General features: G+C 46.2%; 1 protein-coding gene and 2 long non-coding RNA genes across 4 annotated transcripts; all 3 read left to right on the top strand.

Annotated features, from left to right (window-relative positions):
- The first annotated feature begins 948 nt into the window (after positions 1 to 948).
- LOC310671849 lies at positions 949 to 18,262 on the top strand. The gene is made up of 2 exons (XR_014508257.1): positions 949 to 1,046; positions 17,902 to 18,262. It is a non-coding gene; the product is annotated as an uncharacterized lncRNA (long non-coding RNA).
- LOC310671730 lies at positions 4,510 to 7,932 on the top strand. The gene is made up of 2 exons (XR_014508120.1): positions 4,510 to 4,642; positions 6,648 to 7,932. It is a non-coding gene; the product is annotated as an uncharacterized lncRNA (long non-coding RNA).
- On the top strand, positions 14,839 to 17,735 carry LOC310671560 (uncharacterized protein). 2 transcript variants are annotated; one of them, XM_083427822.1, is made up of 2 exons: positions 14,839 to 15,200; positions 16,087 to 17,500. In XM_083427822.1, exons 1-2 carry the CDS (start codon positions 15,163 to 15,165, stop codon positions 17,210 to 17,212), a joined length of 1,164 nt encoding a protein of 387 aa, XP_083283948.1. In that variant the 5' UTR covers positions 14,839 to 15,162; the 3' UTR covers positions 17,213 to 17,500. The 2 variants fall into 2 exon arrangements, 1 of the variants encoding a protein (XP_083283948.1); XR_014508065.1 differs by lacking the exon at positions 14,839 to 15,200 and adding an exon at positions 15,580 to 15,702 and having other exon boundaries at positions 16,087 to 17,735.
- Positions 18,263 to 18,915: the final 653 nt, after the last annotated feature.

Genomic DNA, 18,915 nt, shown 5'->3' with positions numbered 1-18,915 from the left:
TTTCCTTGATTTCCCCCTCTGAAAACTAGGTGCGCCCTATAGAGCGAAAAATACCATAATAATAATTTAGTTAGACCCCTCCCATCCGGCTGGGTTTCCCCCTCTTTTAATTCTAATAGCGCATTAAAGTTCTGATATAAAAAAGGTTTGTCCTGGAATATCAGTTCTGGGAGGGGGGAAGAGCTAAGTGCCTTCATGCCCTGCATGGAAGCTTCCTTGAATCATCCGTCCGGTTTTTGTGGACATCAGTGCATTGGAACAGAATGGGCAATTGGTCTGTTTGCATGACCCTAAGTAATTGTGAGGTTTGGGTAACTTGCGATCTGAACAGCAGTGCCATATCCTAGAAAGTCAAACATCTTTTCTGTTTCTTTGAAATTAAGCATTCCTTAGAATAAGATACATTCTCCCCAAATCGCAGTCTCCCTCTGACCTCATCTGCCACAGCCCACAAAAGTCTGGGTGTCTTTTTCTGTCGACCTTGTGCTTTCCAAACAACTGGCCTCCTCCCAAACCGTAGTGCTTATATACTGGGATGGATCTCGTACACGGAAAACCACAAGAAGAATTCATTTCCGCAGCATCTGTTAACAGCTCCCCCCCCCCCCCAATCTCTGAGAATTCCAAAGAGCTCAATATGGTTTCCAGAACCCTGAGAAAGCTGCAGTTCCCAGCACCTTTAACAAACTACAGTTCCCAGGATTCTTGGTGGGGGCGCCTTAAGTGTACGGTGCGGCTACCAGTGTTGCAAAGCAAAGTTTGCAGTCCTAAAAAGAAAGCTGGTTTAAGCAGGAATATAGGTACCCAATTAAGGGCTGCTTATGCAGGAAGGTGGAGAGGCAGTGCGGCCTAGTGGTTAGACTGCCAAACTAGGACCTGGGAGGCACCGGGGCTCAAATCCCCCACTCGGCTATGAAGCCACATCTAAAAGAGCATAGAAATAAACAAGACGAACATGTCCCCCTGCTTTGCAGCCACCTTTGAACAGATGTGAGGAGGCTCGGTGTGCCATCCTGCCCAGGGCCGGGCGATGTCTGGTTTTCAATGTCAGCCGATGAGCAGGGCTTAAATTCTTCTCAGTTGGGCAGGATTCCAAGCAAACCCATTCCTGATTCAGAAGTGGGTTTGTCTGGATCTATCTCCTAAACAGCCCCCCTTCTTTGTTTTAGCAGGGAATCCAGTCTCATTCAGGCAGGGGGCTGCCTTGAATTTCCTGCTGAAACGCCCAAGTTGCCCAACTCTTCTTTTAGCAGAAATCCCATCTTGATTGAGGAAGGGGGTTTGCATTAGAAGTGGGACGGGCGGGGAGGTGGAATAGTTTCTAGCAGCAGTACCTCCCCAGGTGTTTAGAGGACCTATTAGTAATTGATTGATTGATTTTCTAGACATACCTTTTGCAAACAGATCTTTTTTAAAAAAGAAACACAGTAAGCCACACATTTCCTGCAAATTATCCCCCATGACCATTGCAAAGCTCACAATAATAACAGTAATAGCAGCGTATTGGACCTTAACTCTGCATAGGAAGGAAACAGGGGTGAGCTGTCTAAAATAATTGTGCCCAGAAAAGGGTGGTGGTGGACAGGAGAGGTTTAGGAGAGAGAGAGTGACCCCTCCCTTCCCCCAGCTTAATCTGCAGCTAAATTTGATGTGAAATGTGCTTTTCTTAAAAAACCAAAAAGCCAGCCACAGGGACAGTCTAAGGAACAATATTTTTGGGGGGAGTGGGGAGATAGCTCCATTAGAGGTTCCACACTGTTAAGGAAAATTCCGGGTTGAGAGACTACTCAACAGCCCAGCTTGTTGGGGTACAGGTCCCCCCACAGGTCCATGTGGTCAGTAAAATAAGGAAATTCCAGCAAGCAAGCAATTTGGAGCAAAGCAGCAGTCAGTAGCCTCAGAGCCTTTATTGTTGCGCAACAGGTTCAACAGCAGCCAGTGAACCCAGAGCATGGGGCCACATTGACTTTGAAAACTTTCCCACCATATGTCAGAATACAGTTTGCACAGCATCATCAATACATCATTGCCACATTACTAACATGTCACAAAAGGGGAGGGTTGCACAAGATTAGCATAGACAGCTCTGTCAGGGCAACACCCAAGTACAGTATAAGCTTAGCATCATCGGCAAACATGTCTTAAGTACCCACCACCCAAAGTATAACAGAAATTCCTTGGCATGTCTGGAGCTGGAGGCAAGTCTGGGGATGAGATTTGGCTTCCCTTGGAGAACAAGGAGCCCAGCAATTGTCACCTCTGGGCATTTCCTGGGGCAGGAGGTGTGTACACATGTCTTCAAGCTTGGGGAGTTGGAAGGGGAAAGAGTCTTTTTTCCAAGGGCAAAATGGTGCTGGAATGGAAGAACTTGGCAAAGGGGTTGATTTTATAGGATTCATAAAGCTTGGTATCTTCCCTGAGCTGTCAAGTCGAAAGGATACATTCAGGCCTAATTTTTGTAACATTTAACAACTTTAAAGATGCCCCCCCCCCCCCGGTAGTTTCCAGAGGAACTGCAAATATTTTCCACCCGTTTAACTACAGTTCAGCTTTTTCGGTGGAAACAGATGGGTTTTTATCATCGGAAACAGAATTAGAGCTCGACCTCTGAACAACTTTTTCTGCAAAAAACCCTAAGCCGTGCGGTCAGAATTTGAGCAAAAATGTGACGTTCGGCAATTCACTCAAAAATGGTGCCAAACTGTTGCAAACGATCCCCTGAAAGGTTTTTCGGTGGAAACAGATGGGTTTTTATCATCAGAAACAGAGTTAGCCCTCGACGTCTGAACAACTTTTTAAAAAAAAAATCCCTAAGCCGCGCGGTCACAATTTCAGCAAAAATGTGACATTCTGCAATTCACTCAAAAATGGTGCCAAACTGTTGCAAATGCCCCCCTGAAAGCTTTTTGGGCAGAAACAGAAGGGTTTCTATCATGAGAAAAAGAATTAGCGCTCTACGTCTTAACTTGCGGGAAAACTTTTTTTAAAAAAAAGTGAGACATATTTGTTCTGAAATCCACTGAGGTGGCATGTGTTGTTGTTATTTTAAGAACCCAACTCATAATCTTCGTTTCTTTTGATTTTTGCCATCCTATATATTCTTGCCTTGCGCAATTAACTTATCCTCCCATCTATTTTCATTATATAAAAATAAATTATCTGCTTAATCTCGTAAATTCCAATTATGGGTGGTTGGTTAGTTAGTTCTTCATGGAAATCTTGAAGCTGTGTGCAGGAGGAAGTTGGGTGGGAAAAGGGATGAGGCTCCTTCAAATGAAGAGAGAGAGAGAGGGAGAGAGAGAGAGAGAGAGAGAGAGAGAGAGAGAGAGAGAGAGAGAAAAGCAGAACTGTGTCCAAAGAACCAAAAATGTCACATTTTGTCATGGGCATTTTTCTTTTTGCACAACAAGGGAGAGAAAGGAAACTGGACAATCTCAGAGCCAGAGAATATGGGGCATCTGTGGCCCTCCAGGCTGTTATAGACTGCAATGGGGGGGGGCAGTGTGGTTTAGTGGTTAGAGCAGTGGACTGGGACTGGAGGTTTCGAATCATGCCCCACAGCCAGGCCATGTTCCTCTGGCCTCATGAGGAGCCTCTTTTGTGGGGCTAGCGAGTCTGGACCTAGGCCATGTGGAAAGGGTCTTGCAGGGTGCAGCCTTCACGCCCCACAGCCAGGCAAATTTATTTCATACCACACCATATGGCAGCCATTTTGTCTTTTGCTATGTTCTCATTGGTAGCCAATCGGTGGACTGGCCCATGTAGCACTTTCCCAAAATTGGTCTGGCTCCGTATAAGGCAGCTTCCTCTGTTCTTATCATATGAAATATGATATATTATATATTATATACTTTGTATATTAATAGGAGCACGGGATGTTCTGCATTTATATCCACGGGGGGGGGGGCGAATCTCATGAGCGATATGTCCAAATGTGTTTTTACACTTGGGGGGGCTGCTGCGTCGCTTCTTCCTGAACCTTTTCTTCCTCCCAAATGCCCTGAAGTAGAATTAGCCCTCGACGTCTGAAAACTTTTTTTAAAAAAAATCCCTGAGCCGCGCGGTCAGAATTTCAGCAAAAATGTGACGTTCTGCAATTCACTCAACAATGGTGCCAAACTGTTGCATACCATCCCCTGAAAGCTTTTTTGGTGGAAACAAATGGGTTTTTATCATCGGGAACAGAATTAGCCCTCGACGTCTGAACAACTTTTTTTTGAAAAAATCCCTAAGCAGTGCGGTCAGAATTTCAGCAAAAATCTGACATTCTGCAATTACCTCTAAAATGGTGCCAAACTGTTGCAAACGATCCGCTGAAAGGTTTTTCGGTGGAAACAGATGGGTTTTTATCATCGGAAACAGAATTAGCCCTCAACGTCTGAGCAACTTTTTTTTGAAAAAATCCCTAAGGGGGGGGGGGCGAATCTCATGAGCGATATGTCCAAATGTGTTTTTACGCTTGGGGGGCTGCTGCGTCGCTTGTTCCTGAACCTTTTCTTCCATTGCACACCTTGACTTGCATGAAACCTCCTCTCTCTTATTTGCTCAGTGAACCAGACCGGGAGAAGGAGGAATGAAGGAAAACAGAAATCCGGCCTGATTACGGAGGTCCCTGTCAAGAGAATGGCCAAGATCTCCTCAGGCGAGGATGAAAGGGGAGGCAGGGAAAAGCAAAGAGCCCCTGAAAACATCCCCCTACTCGGGAAGAACTTGTCGGCCAAACCCCTGCACGGAAGTGTATCTGCATGAAGACGATCAGCACTTTTCTATTGGATGGGTGTCACTGAGCAGAGTTTCCAATGGAGATGGTGTATCCGGATTAAGTGGGGGAAACAGAACGGGAGAGCATTTGGGTGTGGATGATGTCATGCAGATACAGAACTGGACTTGCGTCTTTGACGGGGTGAGCTCCCGTTGCTCGGTCCCTGCTCCTGCCCACCTAGCAGTTCCAAACCACGTCAAAGTGCAAGTAGATAAATAGGTACTGCTTCGGCGGGACGGTAAATGGCGTTTCTGTGCGCTGCTCTGGTTTCACCAGAAGCGGCTTAGTCTTGCTGGCCACATGACCCGGAAAAACTGTCTGCGGACCAACATCAGCTCCCTCGGCCAGTAAAGCCAATGAGTGGTGCAACCCCAGAGCCGTGACTGGACTTAACTGTCAGGGGTCCTTTACCTTTTTAAAAGCACTGCACACTGCCATGCGATGTGAAAGTGCTTCATCTTATCAATGGTCACAACTCCTGAAATGAATGGATGGCTCCAATGCTCCATTTGCTGCCTTCCTTCCAACATTAACATTTGTGTATGTTCTAAGATGTTTCAAATAGTCAAAAAGATGACAGCTTTTAATTCCTCTGAATTTGATATCTAGATTTTTAAAGGCTGGCTCCCAAAGTTATTTCAGGTGAAATATATGGATTTAGGCCCATTGCTTGGCCGAATGTTAATCACACACACACACACACACACACTTCAGTGGAAACTGCATGCAGCTGAGCAGCTCACATTCGGAGCATCAACACAGAAAGGAACGGAAAGAAAGCAACACAAATATTTTGACGGAAGTGTCTTAGGAAAGCGATTTTAAATCATGGGCACCTGGGTTCTGAAAATGGTGTTGCCCGTATTGGTGTGAGTGATGGGGTCCCATGGCTCAAATTTCATGTAATCCCAGTGCAAAGGAAAAGAGCTAAGATCTTCTCCCTTACTATTATGTCCAAACAAGATGGGATGGGGAAGAAGAATGAGAGGTTTGTAAGGAGTCTTCAATAATTTGGCCAAGACAATTCTTATTGTTCAGGGCCTCATGCTATTAGCCTCTCTTGTACATGGAGATCCTTTATGAAATGCATTCAGGACCATCAAACAAATCTGTACTGAGATACACACATCACCATTTTTACTGCTGGAACTGCTCTGAATCTGACTTCAGGAAGAACGCGTTTTAACTGCACAGTGTCCTGGAATAGACACTCTGCATTGGGAAAGAAGGGAACTGAGTTCCCTCCCATTTTCCACTTTCCTGATGTTCCAAATGACCAGTACCCTGGAGTTATGATTTGTGTTGTTGTCAGGATTCTAACTGGCCTGTAACTGTAACTGACCTAAGAATTCTGCAAAGCAGTTGCTGCTGTGGCTGGCCGGCTGCTCAGGCAAACGTCAGCTCAGTGGCCAACAGCTCAGTCTTCTTGAGGCTCAGGAGCACCTAGCAAATACCTGCGCTGTTCCTGGCACGCTATACTGTAGCTGAGGAAGGCATTTCACGTAAGTTTATGGATTAAACATTCCTCACTATGCCATAGCTGTGTTTATGCTCGGTGGAAAAGGATAGCTGCAGTAGCAGATAGCAGGACAGCGAAACATGAGCAGCTCCCATCCACAACAGGTTGCTGAGGTTCTGGCCATTTTCACATCAACAGTGCAAGAGTATATTAAATCAGTAGCAGTTTGCTGGAAGAAAGTATGTGTGGATCAGATGTCTCTACCTAACCGGGGGAGGGGGGGGGAGAGAGAGCAAGGGAACTCTTTCTTTTGCTGCTTCTTTCTGTGCATGGAAGGAAGAATGCAGGAGGGAGGATGTCCTTCAATGACTAGACATGCTTCTTATTCCCTCTCTCACTGCATGTTGTCTTCTCTTTTGTTTCCAGGATGTCTTCCAAGGTCTCCCCTGCTCCCCTCCTCTCCAAACCCCCCCTGCGGGTGAAAGAAGGCTCCCTGGTGGTCAGGTGGCTGAGATTAGTGTCCTGCCTCCAGTTGTGTGCATTCCTGATGGATATTATGGCCTGGATGATGTGCATTGCCTCAACAGCCATTGTCAACTGGCGAGTGTGGCGCGTGGAAAACATAAAGGGAAACATCTGGATTGGAATCTGGCAGGTCTGTTTTTTGAAAGACCCTTCTAACGACGGAAACTATTATTACCATTGTGAGGAGCTCCATGAACAACATCCAAACCTCCCGAGGGAAATTTTTATTGCTCAGGACTTAATGGCCTTAGCTGCCATTATGAATTCAGCGGCCCTTGGATTACAGTCATTTGCCCTCTGCAATGTGTTCGAGGCCAGAAAACATAAGGATTTTCTCTTAACCTTTTTTGGGCTTGGAGCTCTGCTGAACTTACCAGCAGGGATACTCGTCCTGATTTCCGTGATATGGAACATGTCTGCTGTCTTACAAAATGGGGAAATTGACTTCCCTGAAACTTTTGAATTGCCTCAAATTCCCAGCGAGCAGCATATTGGACCTTCTATTTATCTAGGCTTTATCGCTGCAGGTTTCCAGCTGCTGAGTGCAGCATTGGTTGGGATGGAGAGATGTTGCATCAAGACCACCGCAACAGATACATCTCAAATAGAAACTGTAGTGGTGATTCCCCCAGGAAGTGCAGTGAATAGCGAGAGTCTAACTACTTGTTCGAAGTGTGGTTCTCTGCTGGACCTGGTAATTCAAGAGAAATCCTCCGCAGTGGAGATGGAGGAAACCCATGCGGAAGATCTTGTCACATCCTGCGCAGTTGAGATGGAGGAAGGCTGTGCAAGTGATCTTGTCATTCCAGAGGAATCCTGCACAGTTGAGATGGAGGAAAACTCTGCAAGTGATCCTGTCATTCCAGAGGAATCCTGCGCAGTGGAGATGGAGGAAAGCCATACACCCAAAGCTTACCTGAAGGACATCAAAGGCCACCTGATGTCCCCAAACATACGATTATACATGTGATTCCCTACAACAGGGAGTCCTAAACTATCAGATGCAGATCCACGCAGATCGCTCCATACACGCATAGATCTGCGTGGATCAGGACTTCAGGGATTTTGGGACTTCAGGTGGGCTTTGATGTCCTTCAGGTGAGGAGGCCTCTTTTTATGTTTTTTTTTTTTTTTAGTATTTATTTATTTATTTGTTTATTAAAGATTTTGTTGATTTACAAAAGTGTGCAATGTCTCTCTCTCATGTTTTTCCCCCCATGTAACATTTTTACAAATCATTTTCATTTGTTGAGACATTAGGAAGGAAAGGGGAAAGAGGTGGAGTGGGGGAAAGATGGGTGGGGGTGGGGTCGGGTGGCCTAGGGTGTGGTTCTTCATTTGTAGTTGGCTGTGGTGGTCTTTGTTTTCATGTGTGAGTGGGGTGGGTGGGTGTTTTGGATCAGCAACAAATCTACTTATTCCAAGACCTCCCTTAAAGCAGTAGTGGATCACCACGAAGAAGGCGCCACCACTGAGAAGGCCTCTGCCTGGTTCCCTGTAACTTGGCTGCTCCCAGAGATGGGGGGGGGGGAATCATATTTTTTTCCTTGATTTCCCCCTCTGAAAACTAGGTGCGCCCTATGGTCAGGTGCGCCCTATAGAGCGAAAAATACCGGAATAATAATTTAGTTAGACCCCGCCCATCCGGCTGGGTTTTCCCCTCTTTTAATTCTAATAGCGCATTAAAGTTCTGATATAAAAAAGGTTTGTCCTGGAGGGGGGAAGAGCTAAGTGCCTTCATGCCCTGCCTGGAAGTTTCCTTGAATCATCCGTCCGGTTTTTGTGGACATCAGTGCATTGGACTAGCATGGGCTATCGGTCTGTTTGCATGACCCTAAGTAATTGTGAGGTTGGGTAACTTGCGATCTGAACAGCAGTGCCATATCCTAGAAAGTCAAACATCTTTTCTGTTTCTTTGGAATTAAGCATTCCTTAGAATAAGATACATTCTCCCCAAATCGCAGTCTCCCTCTGACCTCATCTGCCACAGCCCACAAAAGTCTCGGTGTCTTTTTCTGTCGACCTTGTGCTTTCCAAACAACTGGCCTCCTCCCAAACCGTAGTGCTTATATACTGGGATGGATCTCGTACACGGAAAACCACAAGAAGAATTCATTTCCGCAGCATCTGTTAACAGCCCCCCCATCTCTGAAAATTCCAAAGAGCTCAATATTTCCAGAATCCTGAGAAAGCTGCAGTTCCCAGCACCTTTAGCAAACTACAGTTCCCAGGATTCTTGGTGGGGGTGCCTTAAATGTACGGTGCGGCTACCAGTGTTGCAAAGCCAAGTTCACAGTCCTAAAAAGAAAGCTGGTTTAAGCAGGAATATAGGTCCCCAATTAAGGGCTGCTTCAAGCAGGAAGGTGGAGAGGCAGTGCGGCCTAGTGGTTAGACTGCCAAACTAGGACCTGGGAGGCACCAGGGCTCAAATCCCCCACTCTGCTATGAAGCCACATCTAAAAGAGCATGGAAATCAACAAGACAACGAAATGATACAAGCATGTCCCCCCGCTTTGCAGCCTCCTTTGAACAGATGTGAGGAGGTTCGGTGTGCCATCCTGCCCAGGGCTGGGCGATGTCTGGTTTTCAACGTCAGCCGATGAGCAGGACTTAAATTCTGCTCAGTTGGGCGGGATTCCAAGCAAACCCATTCCTGATTTAGAAGCGGGTTTGTCTGGATCTCTCTCCTAAACAGCCCCCCTTCTTTGTTTTAGCAGGGGAATCCAGTCTCATTCAGGCAGGGGGCTGCCTTGAATTTCCTGCTGAAACCCCCAAGTTGTCCAACTCTCTTTTAGCAGAAATCCCATCTTGACTGAGGAAGGGGGTTTGCATTAGAAGTGGGACGGGTGGGGAGGTGGAATAGTTTCTAGCAGCAGTACCTCCCCAGGTGTTTTGAGGACCTATTAGTGATTGATTGATTGATTGATTGATTGATTGATTTTCTATACATACCCTTGCAAACAGATCTTTTTAAAAAAAGAAACACAGTAAGCCACACATTTCCTGCAAATTATCCCCCATGACCATTGCAAAGCTCACAATAATAACAGTAATAGCAGCGTATTGGACCTTAACTCTGCATAGGAAGGAAACAGGGGTGAGCTGTCTAAAATAATTGTGCCCAGAAAAGGGTGGTGGTGGACAGGAGAGGTTTAGGAGAGGGAGAGTGACCCCTCCCTTCCTCCACCTTAATCTGCAGCTAAATTTGATGTGAAATGTGCTTTTCTTAAAAAACCAAAAAGCCAGCCACAGGGACAGTCTAAGGAACAATATTTTGGGGGGGAGTGGGGAGATAGCTCCATTTGAGGTTGCACACTGGTAAGGAAAATTCCGGGTTGAGAGACTACTCAACAGCCCAGCTTGTCGGGGTACAGGTTCCCCCCCCCCCGCCCCCGCAGGTCCATGTGGTCAGTAAAAGAAGGAAATTCCAGCAAGCAAGTGTTACTGGAAAAATCTGAGGGCTCCCTTGGACAAAAAGTAAAGACACCAACCAGAGTAAATTGGAGCAAATCAGCAGCCTGTAGGCTTGGCCTTTATTGAACTGTTGCAACCGGGTGTTCCCCTCACTTGCAAGAGAGAGGAAAGACACAGAAAATGGTGTGCAAAACCTTATAAAAACTTTTGAAATTCCCATCCCCTAGGTCAAGCCCACCCCCAGAAACATCATGCATACATTACAGAAAGGAGGGGTTGAGGGAGGAGTTGTGGTGGTAACCTGAGTGTCCTGTCACCTGGCTGGTTCCCTTCTACCCCTCCCCATGAGTCATTTTCTGAAGACAAAAGGTAGTCGCAGTTTCCTGCCCCCTGAGGGAAGATCTGATCATTGTCCTTTGTTCCAGTCCATGCTGAATCCACTCCCATATGCAAGTTCTTTGTGATCTTGATTGTCTTCTGTCTGGGATCATCAGGGTTGGCATAGCAACTGGGCAGGGCTCCTGTGGATGTGCTGGTATGGTGAAGGGATTATGGCGCCCTGTATCAAACCTTCCCCATTTTGTAGTCTTTCCTTTATGGAGTAAAATAAAAGTGGAACAGTGCAAATCCGATGTATGGTTGATTTTCTATGAATTTATAACAGAAGTGTAGCGTATGTAGTGTGTGAGTGTGAGTGTGTGTGAAGTTTGTACAAACTGAATGATGGGGGGGGTTCCTGCTACACAAGCAATTTGGAGCAAAGCAGCAGTCAGTAGCCTCAGAGCCTTTATTGTTGCACAACAGGTTCAACAGCAGCCAGTGAACCCAGAGCATGGGGCCACATTGACTTTGAAAACTTTCCCACCATATGTCAGAATACAGTTTGCACAGCATCATCAATACATCATTGCCACATTACTAACATGTCACAAAAGGGGAGGGTTGCACAAGATTAGCATAGACAGCTCTGTCAGGGCAACACCCAAGTACAGTATAAGCTTAGCATCATCGGCAAACATGTCTTAAGTACCCACCACCCAAAATATAACAGAAATTCCTTGGCATGTCTGGAGCCGGAGGCAAGTCTGGGGATGAGATTTGGCTTCCCTTGGAGAACAAGGAGCCCAGCAATTGTCACCTCTGGGCATTTCCTGGGGCAGGAGGTGTGCACACATGTCTTCAAGCTTGGGGAGTTGGAAGGGGAAAGAGTCTTTTTTCCAAGGGCAAAATGGTGCTGGAATGGAAGAACTTGGCAAAGGGGTTGATTTTATAGGATTCATAAAGCTTGGTATCTTCCCTGAGCTGTCAAGTCGAAAGGATACGTTCAGGCCTAATTTTTGTAACGTTTAACAACTTTAAAGATGCCCCTCCCCCGGTATTTTCCGTAGGAACTGCAAATATTTTCTCCCCATTTAACTACAGTTCAGACATGGACATATTTCCCACCCCCTTTGGTCCCATATGTTATATAGATATGCACTTAAAAACAACCTGGTACATAACAACACTCAAGTCCCTTCCAAGCAAACCTACACTTTCAATTTTTACAAAATATAAAAACCAAGGGTTTTGTAAGTTCATTTCCGTGCACAAGAGTGTAATCCTCATGATAAACCTTCTTTTGGGTTGCGGAATTGCGTTTAAAGCAATCACCTGCATATGCACATCCCGGGAGCTACAGGTCCCAGCACCCTTAAACTACAGTTCCCAGCTCCCTTGGCACACTGCGCTTTCCAGAGCCCCGAAGAAACTACAGTTCCTGATGCCCTTCACAAACTGTAGAGATCTGCGCGGATCTGGATCTGATAGTTTACTCTTGAAAGTTGAAGGGAATCACGTGGAGGCCTCTTTTACGTGTTCTCTAGCATTTGTGTCCTTGTTCCCTTTAGCTTGTCCCTCGTCTGGATTTCCTTCCTATGTACAGTGGTGCCCCGCAAGACGAATGCCTCGCAAGACGGAAAACCCGCTAGACAAAAGGGTTTTCCGTTTTTCGATGCGCTTCGCAGGACGAATTTCCCTATGGGCTTGCTTCGCAAGACGAAAATATCTTGCGAGTCTTGAGATTTTTTTTCGCTCCCCACCCCCTTTTTCTAAGCCGCTAAACCGCTAATAGCCTTTTAGCAGCTAATCCGCTAATCCGCTAAGCCTTTAATAGCCGCTAATAGCCCCAATAGCCGCTAAACCGCTAATAGCGCTAATCCGCTAAGCCGCTAATAGGCTTGCTTCGCAAGACGAAAAAGCCGCTAGACGAAGAGACTCGCAGAATGAATTAATTTCACCCTGCGAGGCACCACTGTATACTCATAGATTTACATTTTTTGTCAGCTCTTTCATTTCTCTGGAGGAATGTTTATTGGTAGTACCTTGAATAAATAGTCAAATTTGGGATTTTTTCCTTTTAATATTATAGGATATCATCTTGGAAGTCAAGAGATGTGGAAAAATTAATCTCAATTCAAGATTGTGGCACTCTCCTCCCTGGGTCCATGCAACCAGCTGTTTTGGCACCGCTCAATAACAACAGCCAAAACTGAGCCTGCAAGCTCTCAGGTAGCAAGCGTGCACACATTTATTGAAATTGACAAGGGCTCCAAAAAATGGGCTTCCAGGAAGCAGTTGTTCAAGAGGCAATGTCCCAAAGAGAAAAGCAGGAAGCTTCAAGGTTGGTGGAGCTTGAGAGCATTAGTCAAGTGTGGGCATGCCTTGGTGCAGGGGGTGAAATGGTGAGTATCAGGCCCTGAAGTCGTAGTACAGACACCACCTTGCAGCAACAAGAAGCTGGACTTTTTGCGAGCAAAAGAATTAGCTCTCGACGTCTGAACTTGCGGGAAAACTTTTTTTTAAAAAAAGTGAGACATATTTATTCTGAAATCCAATGAGGAGGCATGTGTTGTTGTTATTTTAAGAACCCAACTCATAATCTTTGTTTCTTTTGATTTTTGCCATCCTATATATTCTTGCCCTGCGCAATTAACTTATCCTCCCATCTATTTTCATTATATAAAAATAAATTATCTGCTTAATCGCGTAAATTCCAATTATGGGTGGTTGGTTAGTTAGTTCTTCATGGAAATCTTGAAGCTGTGCGCAGGAGGAAGTTGGGTGGGAAAAGGGATGAGGCTCCTTCAAATTAAGAGAGAGAGAGAGAGAGAGAGAGAGAGAGAGAGAGAGAGAAGCAGAACTGTCTCCAAAGAACCAAAAATGTCACATTTTGTCATGGGCATTTTTCTTTTTGCACAACAAGGGAGAGAAAGGAAACTTTGGCCAATCTCAGAGCCAGAGAATATGGGGTATCTGTGGCCCTCCAGGCTGTTATAGACTGCAATGGGGGGCAGTGTGGTTTAGTGGTTAGAGCACTGGACTGGGACTGGAGGTTTCGAATCATGCTCCACAACCAGGCCATGTTCCTCTGGCCTCATGGGGAGCCTCTTTTGTGGGGCCAGAGAGTCGGGACCTAGGCCACGTGGAAAGGGTCTTGCAGGGTGCGGCCTTCACGCCCCACAGCCAGGCAAATTTATTTCATACCACAACATACGGCAGCCATTTTGTCTTTTGCTATGTTCTCATTGGTAGCCAATCGGTGGACTGGCCCATGTAGCACTTTCCCAAAATTGGTCTGGTTCCATATAAAGCAGCTTCCTCTGTTCTTATCGTATGAAATACCCCACTTTGTATATTAATAGGAGCACAGGATGTTCTGCATTTATATCCACGGGGGGATCTCATGAGCGATATGTTCAAATGTGTTTTTACGCTTGGGGGGCTGCTGCGTCGCTTGTTCCTGAACCTTTTCTTCCATTGCACACCTTGACTTGCATGAAACCTCCTCTCTCTTAGTTGCTCAGTGAACCAGACCGGGAGAAGGAGGAATGAAGGAAAACAGAAATCCGGCCTGAGAACGGAGGTCCCTGTTAAGAGAATGGCCAAGATCTCCAAGGATGAAAGGGGAGGCAGGGAAAAGCAAGGAGCCCCCGAAAACATCCCCCCACTCGGGAAGAACTTGTCGGCCAAACCCCTGCACGGAAGTGTATCTGCATGAAGACGATCAGCACTTTTCTATTGGATGGGTGTCACTGAGCAGAGTTTCCAATGGAGATGGTGTATCCGGATTAAGTGGGGGAAACAGAACAGGAGAGCATTTGGGTGTGGAGGATGTCATGCAGATAAAGAACTGGACTTGCGTCTTTGACGGGGTGAGCTCCCGTTGCTCGGTCCCTGCTCCAGCCAACCTAGCAGTTCCAAACCACGTCAAAGTGCAAGTAGATAAATAGGTACTGCTTCGGTGGGACAGTAAATGGCGTTTCTGTGCGCTGCTCTGGTTTCACCAGAAGCGGCTTAGTCTTGCTGGCCACATGACCCGGAAAAACTGTCTGCGGACCAACATCAGCTCCCTCGGCCAGTAAAGCCAATGAGTGGTGCAACCCCAGAGCCGTGACTGGACTTAACTGTCAGGGGTCCTTTACCTTTTTAAAAGCACTGCACACTGCCATGCGATGTGAAAGTGCTTCATCTTATCAATGGTCACAACTCCTGAAATGAATGGATGGCTCCAATGCTCCATTTGCTGCCTTCCTTCCAACATTAACATTTGTGTATGTTCTAAGATGTTTCAAATAGTCAAAAAGATGACAGCTTTTAATTCCTCTGAATTTGATATCTAGATTTTTAAAGGCTGGCTCCCAAAGTTATTTCAGGTGAAATATATGGATTTAGGCCCATTGCTTGGCCGAATGTTAATCACACACACACACACACACACACTTCAGTGGAAACTGCATGCAGCTGAGCAGCTCACATTCGGAGCATCAACACAGAAAGGAACGGAAAGAAAGCAACACAAATATTTTGACGGAAGTGTCTTAGGAAAGCGATTTTAAATCATGGGCACCTGGGTTCTGAAAATGGTGTTGCCCGTATTGGTGTGAGTGATGGGGTCCCATGGCTCAAATTTCATGTAATCCCAGTGCAAAGGAAAAGAGCTAAGATCTTCTCCCTTACTATTATGTCCAAACAAGATGGGATGGGGAAGAAGAATGAGAGGTTTGTAAGGAGTCTTCAATAATTTGGCCAAGACAATTCTTATTGTTCAGGGCCTCATGCTATTAGCCTCTCTTGTACATGGAGATCCTTTATGAAATGCATTCAGGACCATCAAACAAATCTGTACTGAGATACACACATCCCCATTTTTACTGCTGGAACTGCTCTGAATCTGACTTCAGGAAGAACGCGTTTTAACTGCACAGTGTCCTGGAATAGACACTCTGCATTGGGAAAGAAGGGAACTGAGTTCCCTCCCATTTTCCACTTCCTGATCTTCCAAATGACCAGTACCCTGGAGTTATGATTTGTGTTGTTGCCAGGATTCTAACTGTAACTGACCTAAGAATTCTGCAGAGCAGTTGCTGCTGTGGCTGGCCGGCTGCTCAGGCAAACGTCAGCTCAGTGGCCAACAGCTCAGTCTTCTTGAGGCTCAGGAGCACCTAGCAAATACCTGCGCTGTTCCTGGCACGCTATACTGTAGCTGAGGAAGGCATTTCACGTAAGTTTATGGATTAAACATTCCTCACTATGCCATAGCTGTGTTTATGCTCGGTGGAAAAGGATAGCTGCAGTAGCAGATAGCAGGACAGCGAAACATGAGCAGCTCCCATCCACAACAGGTTGCTGAGGTTCTGGCCATTTTCACATCAACAGTGCAAGAGTATATTAAATCAGTAGCAGTTTGCTGGAAGAAAGTATGTGTGGATCAGATGTCTCTACCTAACCGGGGGAGGGGGGGGGGAGAGAGAGCAAGGGAACTCTTTCTTTTGCTGCTTCTTTCTGTGCATGGAAGGAAGAATGCAGGAGGGAGGATGTCCTTCAATGACTAGACATGCTTCTTATTCCCTCTCTCACTGCATGTTGTCTTCTCTTTTGTTTCCAGGATGTCTTCCAAGGTCTCCCCTGCTCCCCTCCTCTCCAAACCCCCCCTGCGGGTGAAAGAAGGCTCCCTGGTGGTCAGGTGGCTGAGATTAGTGTCCTGCCTCCAGTTGTGTGCATTCCTGATGGATATTATGGCCTGGATGATGTGCATTGCCTCAACAGCCATTGTCAACTGGCGAGTGTGGCGCGTGGAAAACATAAAGGGAAACATCTGGATTGGAATCTGGCAGGTCTGTTTTTTGAAAGACCCTTCTAACGACGGAAACTATTATTACCATTGTGAGGAGCTCCATGAACAACATCCAAACCTCCCGAGGGAAATTTTTATTGCTCAGGACTTAATGGCCTTAGCTGCCATTATGAATTCAGCGGCCCTTGGATTACAGTCATTTGCCCTCTGCAATGTCTTCGAGGCCAGAAAACATAAGGATTTTCTCTTAACCTTTTTTGGGCTTGGAGCTCTGCTGAACTTACCAGCAGGGATACTCGTCCTGATTTCCGTGATATGGAACATGTCTGCTGTCTTACAAAATGGGGAAATTGACTTCCCTGAAACTTTTGAATTGCCTCAAATTCCCAGCGAGCAGCATATTGGACCTTCTATTTATCTAGGCTTTATCGCTGCAGGTTTCCAGCTGCTGAGTGCAGCATTGGTTGGGATTGAGAGACGTTGCATCAGGACCACCGCAACAGATACATCTCAAATAGAAACTGTAGTGGTGATTACCCCAGGCAGTGCGGCGAAAAGCGAGAGTCTTACTACTTGTTCAAAGTGTGGTTCTCTGCTGGACCTGGTAATTCAAGAGAAATCCTCCGCAGTGGAGATGGAGGAAACCCATGCGGAAGATCTTGTCAAATCCTGCGCAGTTGAGATGGAGGAAGGCTGTGCAAGTGATCTTGTCATTCCAGAGGAATCCTGCACAGTTGAGATGGAGGAAAACTCTGCAAGTGATCTTGTCATTCCAGAGGAATCCTGCACAGTTGAGATGGAGGAAAGCTGTGCAAGTGATCTTGTCATTCCAGAGGAATCCTGCGCAGTGGAGATGGAGGAAAGCCATACACCCAAAGCTTACCTGAAGGACATCAAAGGCCACCTGATGTCCCCAAACATACGATTATACATGTGATTCCCTACAACAGGGAGTCCTAAACTATCAGATGCAGATCCACGCAGATCGCTCCATACACGCATAGATCTGCGTGGATCAGGACTTCAGGGATTTTGGGACTTCAGGTGGGCTTTGATGTCCTTCAGGTGAGGAGGCCTCTTTTTATGATTTATTTATTTATTTATTAAAGATTTTGTTGATTTACAAAAGTGTGCAATGTCTCTCTCTCATGTTTTTTCCCCCATGTAACATTTTTACAAATCATTTTCATTTGTTGAGACATTAGGAAGGAAAGGGGAAAGAGGTGGAGTGGGGGAAAGATGGGTGGGGGTGGGGTCGGGTGGCCTAGGGTGTGGTTATTCATTTGTAGTTGGCTGTGGTGGTCTTTGTTTTCATGTGTGAGTGGGGTGGGTGGGTGTTTTGGATCAGCAACAAATCTACTTATTCCAAGACCTCCCTTAAAGCAGTAGTGGATCACCATGAAGAAGGCGCCACCACTGAGAAGGCCTCTGCCTGGTTCCCTGTAACTTGGCTGCTCCCAGAGATGAAGCCACATCTAAAAGAGCATAGAAATAAACAAGACGACGAAATGATACAAACATGTCCCCCCGCTTTGCAGCCTCCTTTGAACAGATGTGAGGAGTCTCGGTGTGCCATCCTGCCCAGGGCCGGGTGATGTCTGGTTTTCAACGGCAGCCGATGGGCAGGGCCTAAATTCTGCTCAGTTGGGCAGGATTCCAAGCAAACCCCTTCCTGATTCAGAAGCGGGTTTGTCTGGATCTATCTCCTAAACAGCCCCCCTTCTTTGTTTTAGCAGGGGAATCCAGTCTCATTCAGGCAGGGGGCTGCCTTGAATTTCCTGCCGAAACCCCCAAGTTGTCCAACTCTCTTTTAGCAGAAATCCCATCTTGACTGCGGAAGGGGGTTTGCATTAGAAGTGGGACGGGCGGGGAGGTGGAATAGTTTCTAGCGGCAGTACCTCCCCAGGTGTTTTGAGGACCTATTAGTAATCGATTGATTGATTTTCTATATAAACCTTTTGCAAACAGATCTTTTTTAAAAAAGAAACACAGTAAGCCACACATTTCCTGCAAATTATCCCCCATGACCATTGCAAAGCTCACAATAATAACAGTAATAGCAGCGTATTGGACCTTAACTCTGCATAGGAAGGAAACAGGGGTGAGCTGTCTAAAATAATTGTGCCCAGAAAAGGGTGGTGGTGGACAGGAGAGGTTTAGGAGAGAGAGAGTGACCCCTCCCTTCCCCCAGCTTAATCTGCAGCTAAATTTGATGTGAAATGTGCTTTTCTTAGAAAACCAAAAAGTCAGCCACAGGGACAGTCTAAGGAACAATATTGGGGGGGGGGAGTGGGGCGATAGCTCCATTAGAGGTTCCACACTGGTAAGGAAAATTCCGGGTTGAGAGACTACTCAACAGCCCAGCTTGTCGGGGTACAGGTCCCCCCACCCCCACCCCCGCAGGTCCATGTGGTCAGTAAAAGAAGGAAATTCCAGCAAGCGTTACCGGAAAAATCCAAGGGCTCCCTTGGACAAAAAGTAAAGACACCAACCAGAGTAAATTGGAGCAAATCAGCATCCTGTAGGCTTGGCCTTTATTGAACTGTTGCAACCGGGTGTTCCTCTCACTTGCAGGAGAGAGGAAAGACACAGAAAATGGTGTGCAAAACCTTATAAAAACTTTTGAAATTCCCATCCTCT

The sequence above is a fragment of the Podarcis tiliguerta genome, assembly GCF_965153285.1.
Source record: "Podarcis tiliguerta genome assembly, chromosome: 2".
NCBI lineage: Eukaryota > Metazoa > Chordata > Lepidosauria > Squamata > Lacertidae > Podarcis > Podarcis tiliguerta.
Note: the sequence above shows the minus strand (reverse complement) of the source record. Positions and strands in the feature narration are given on the sequence as shown.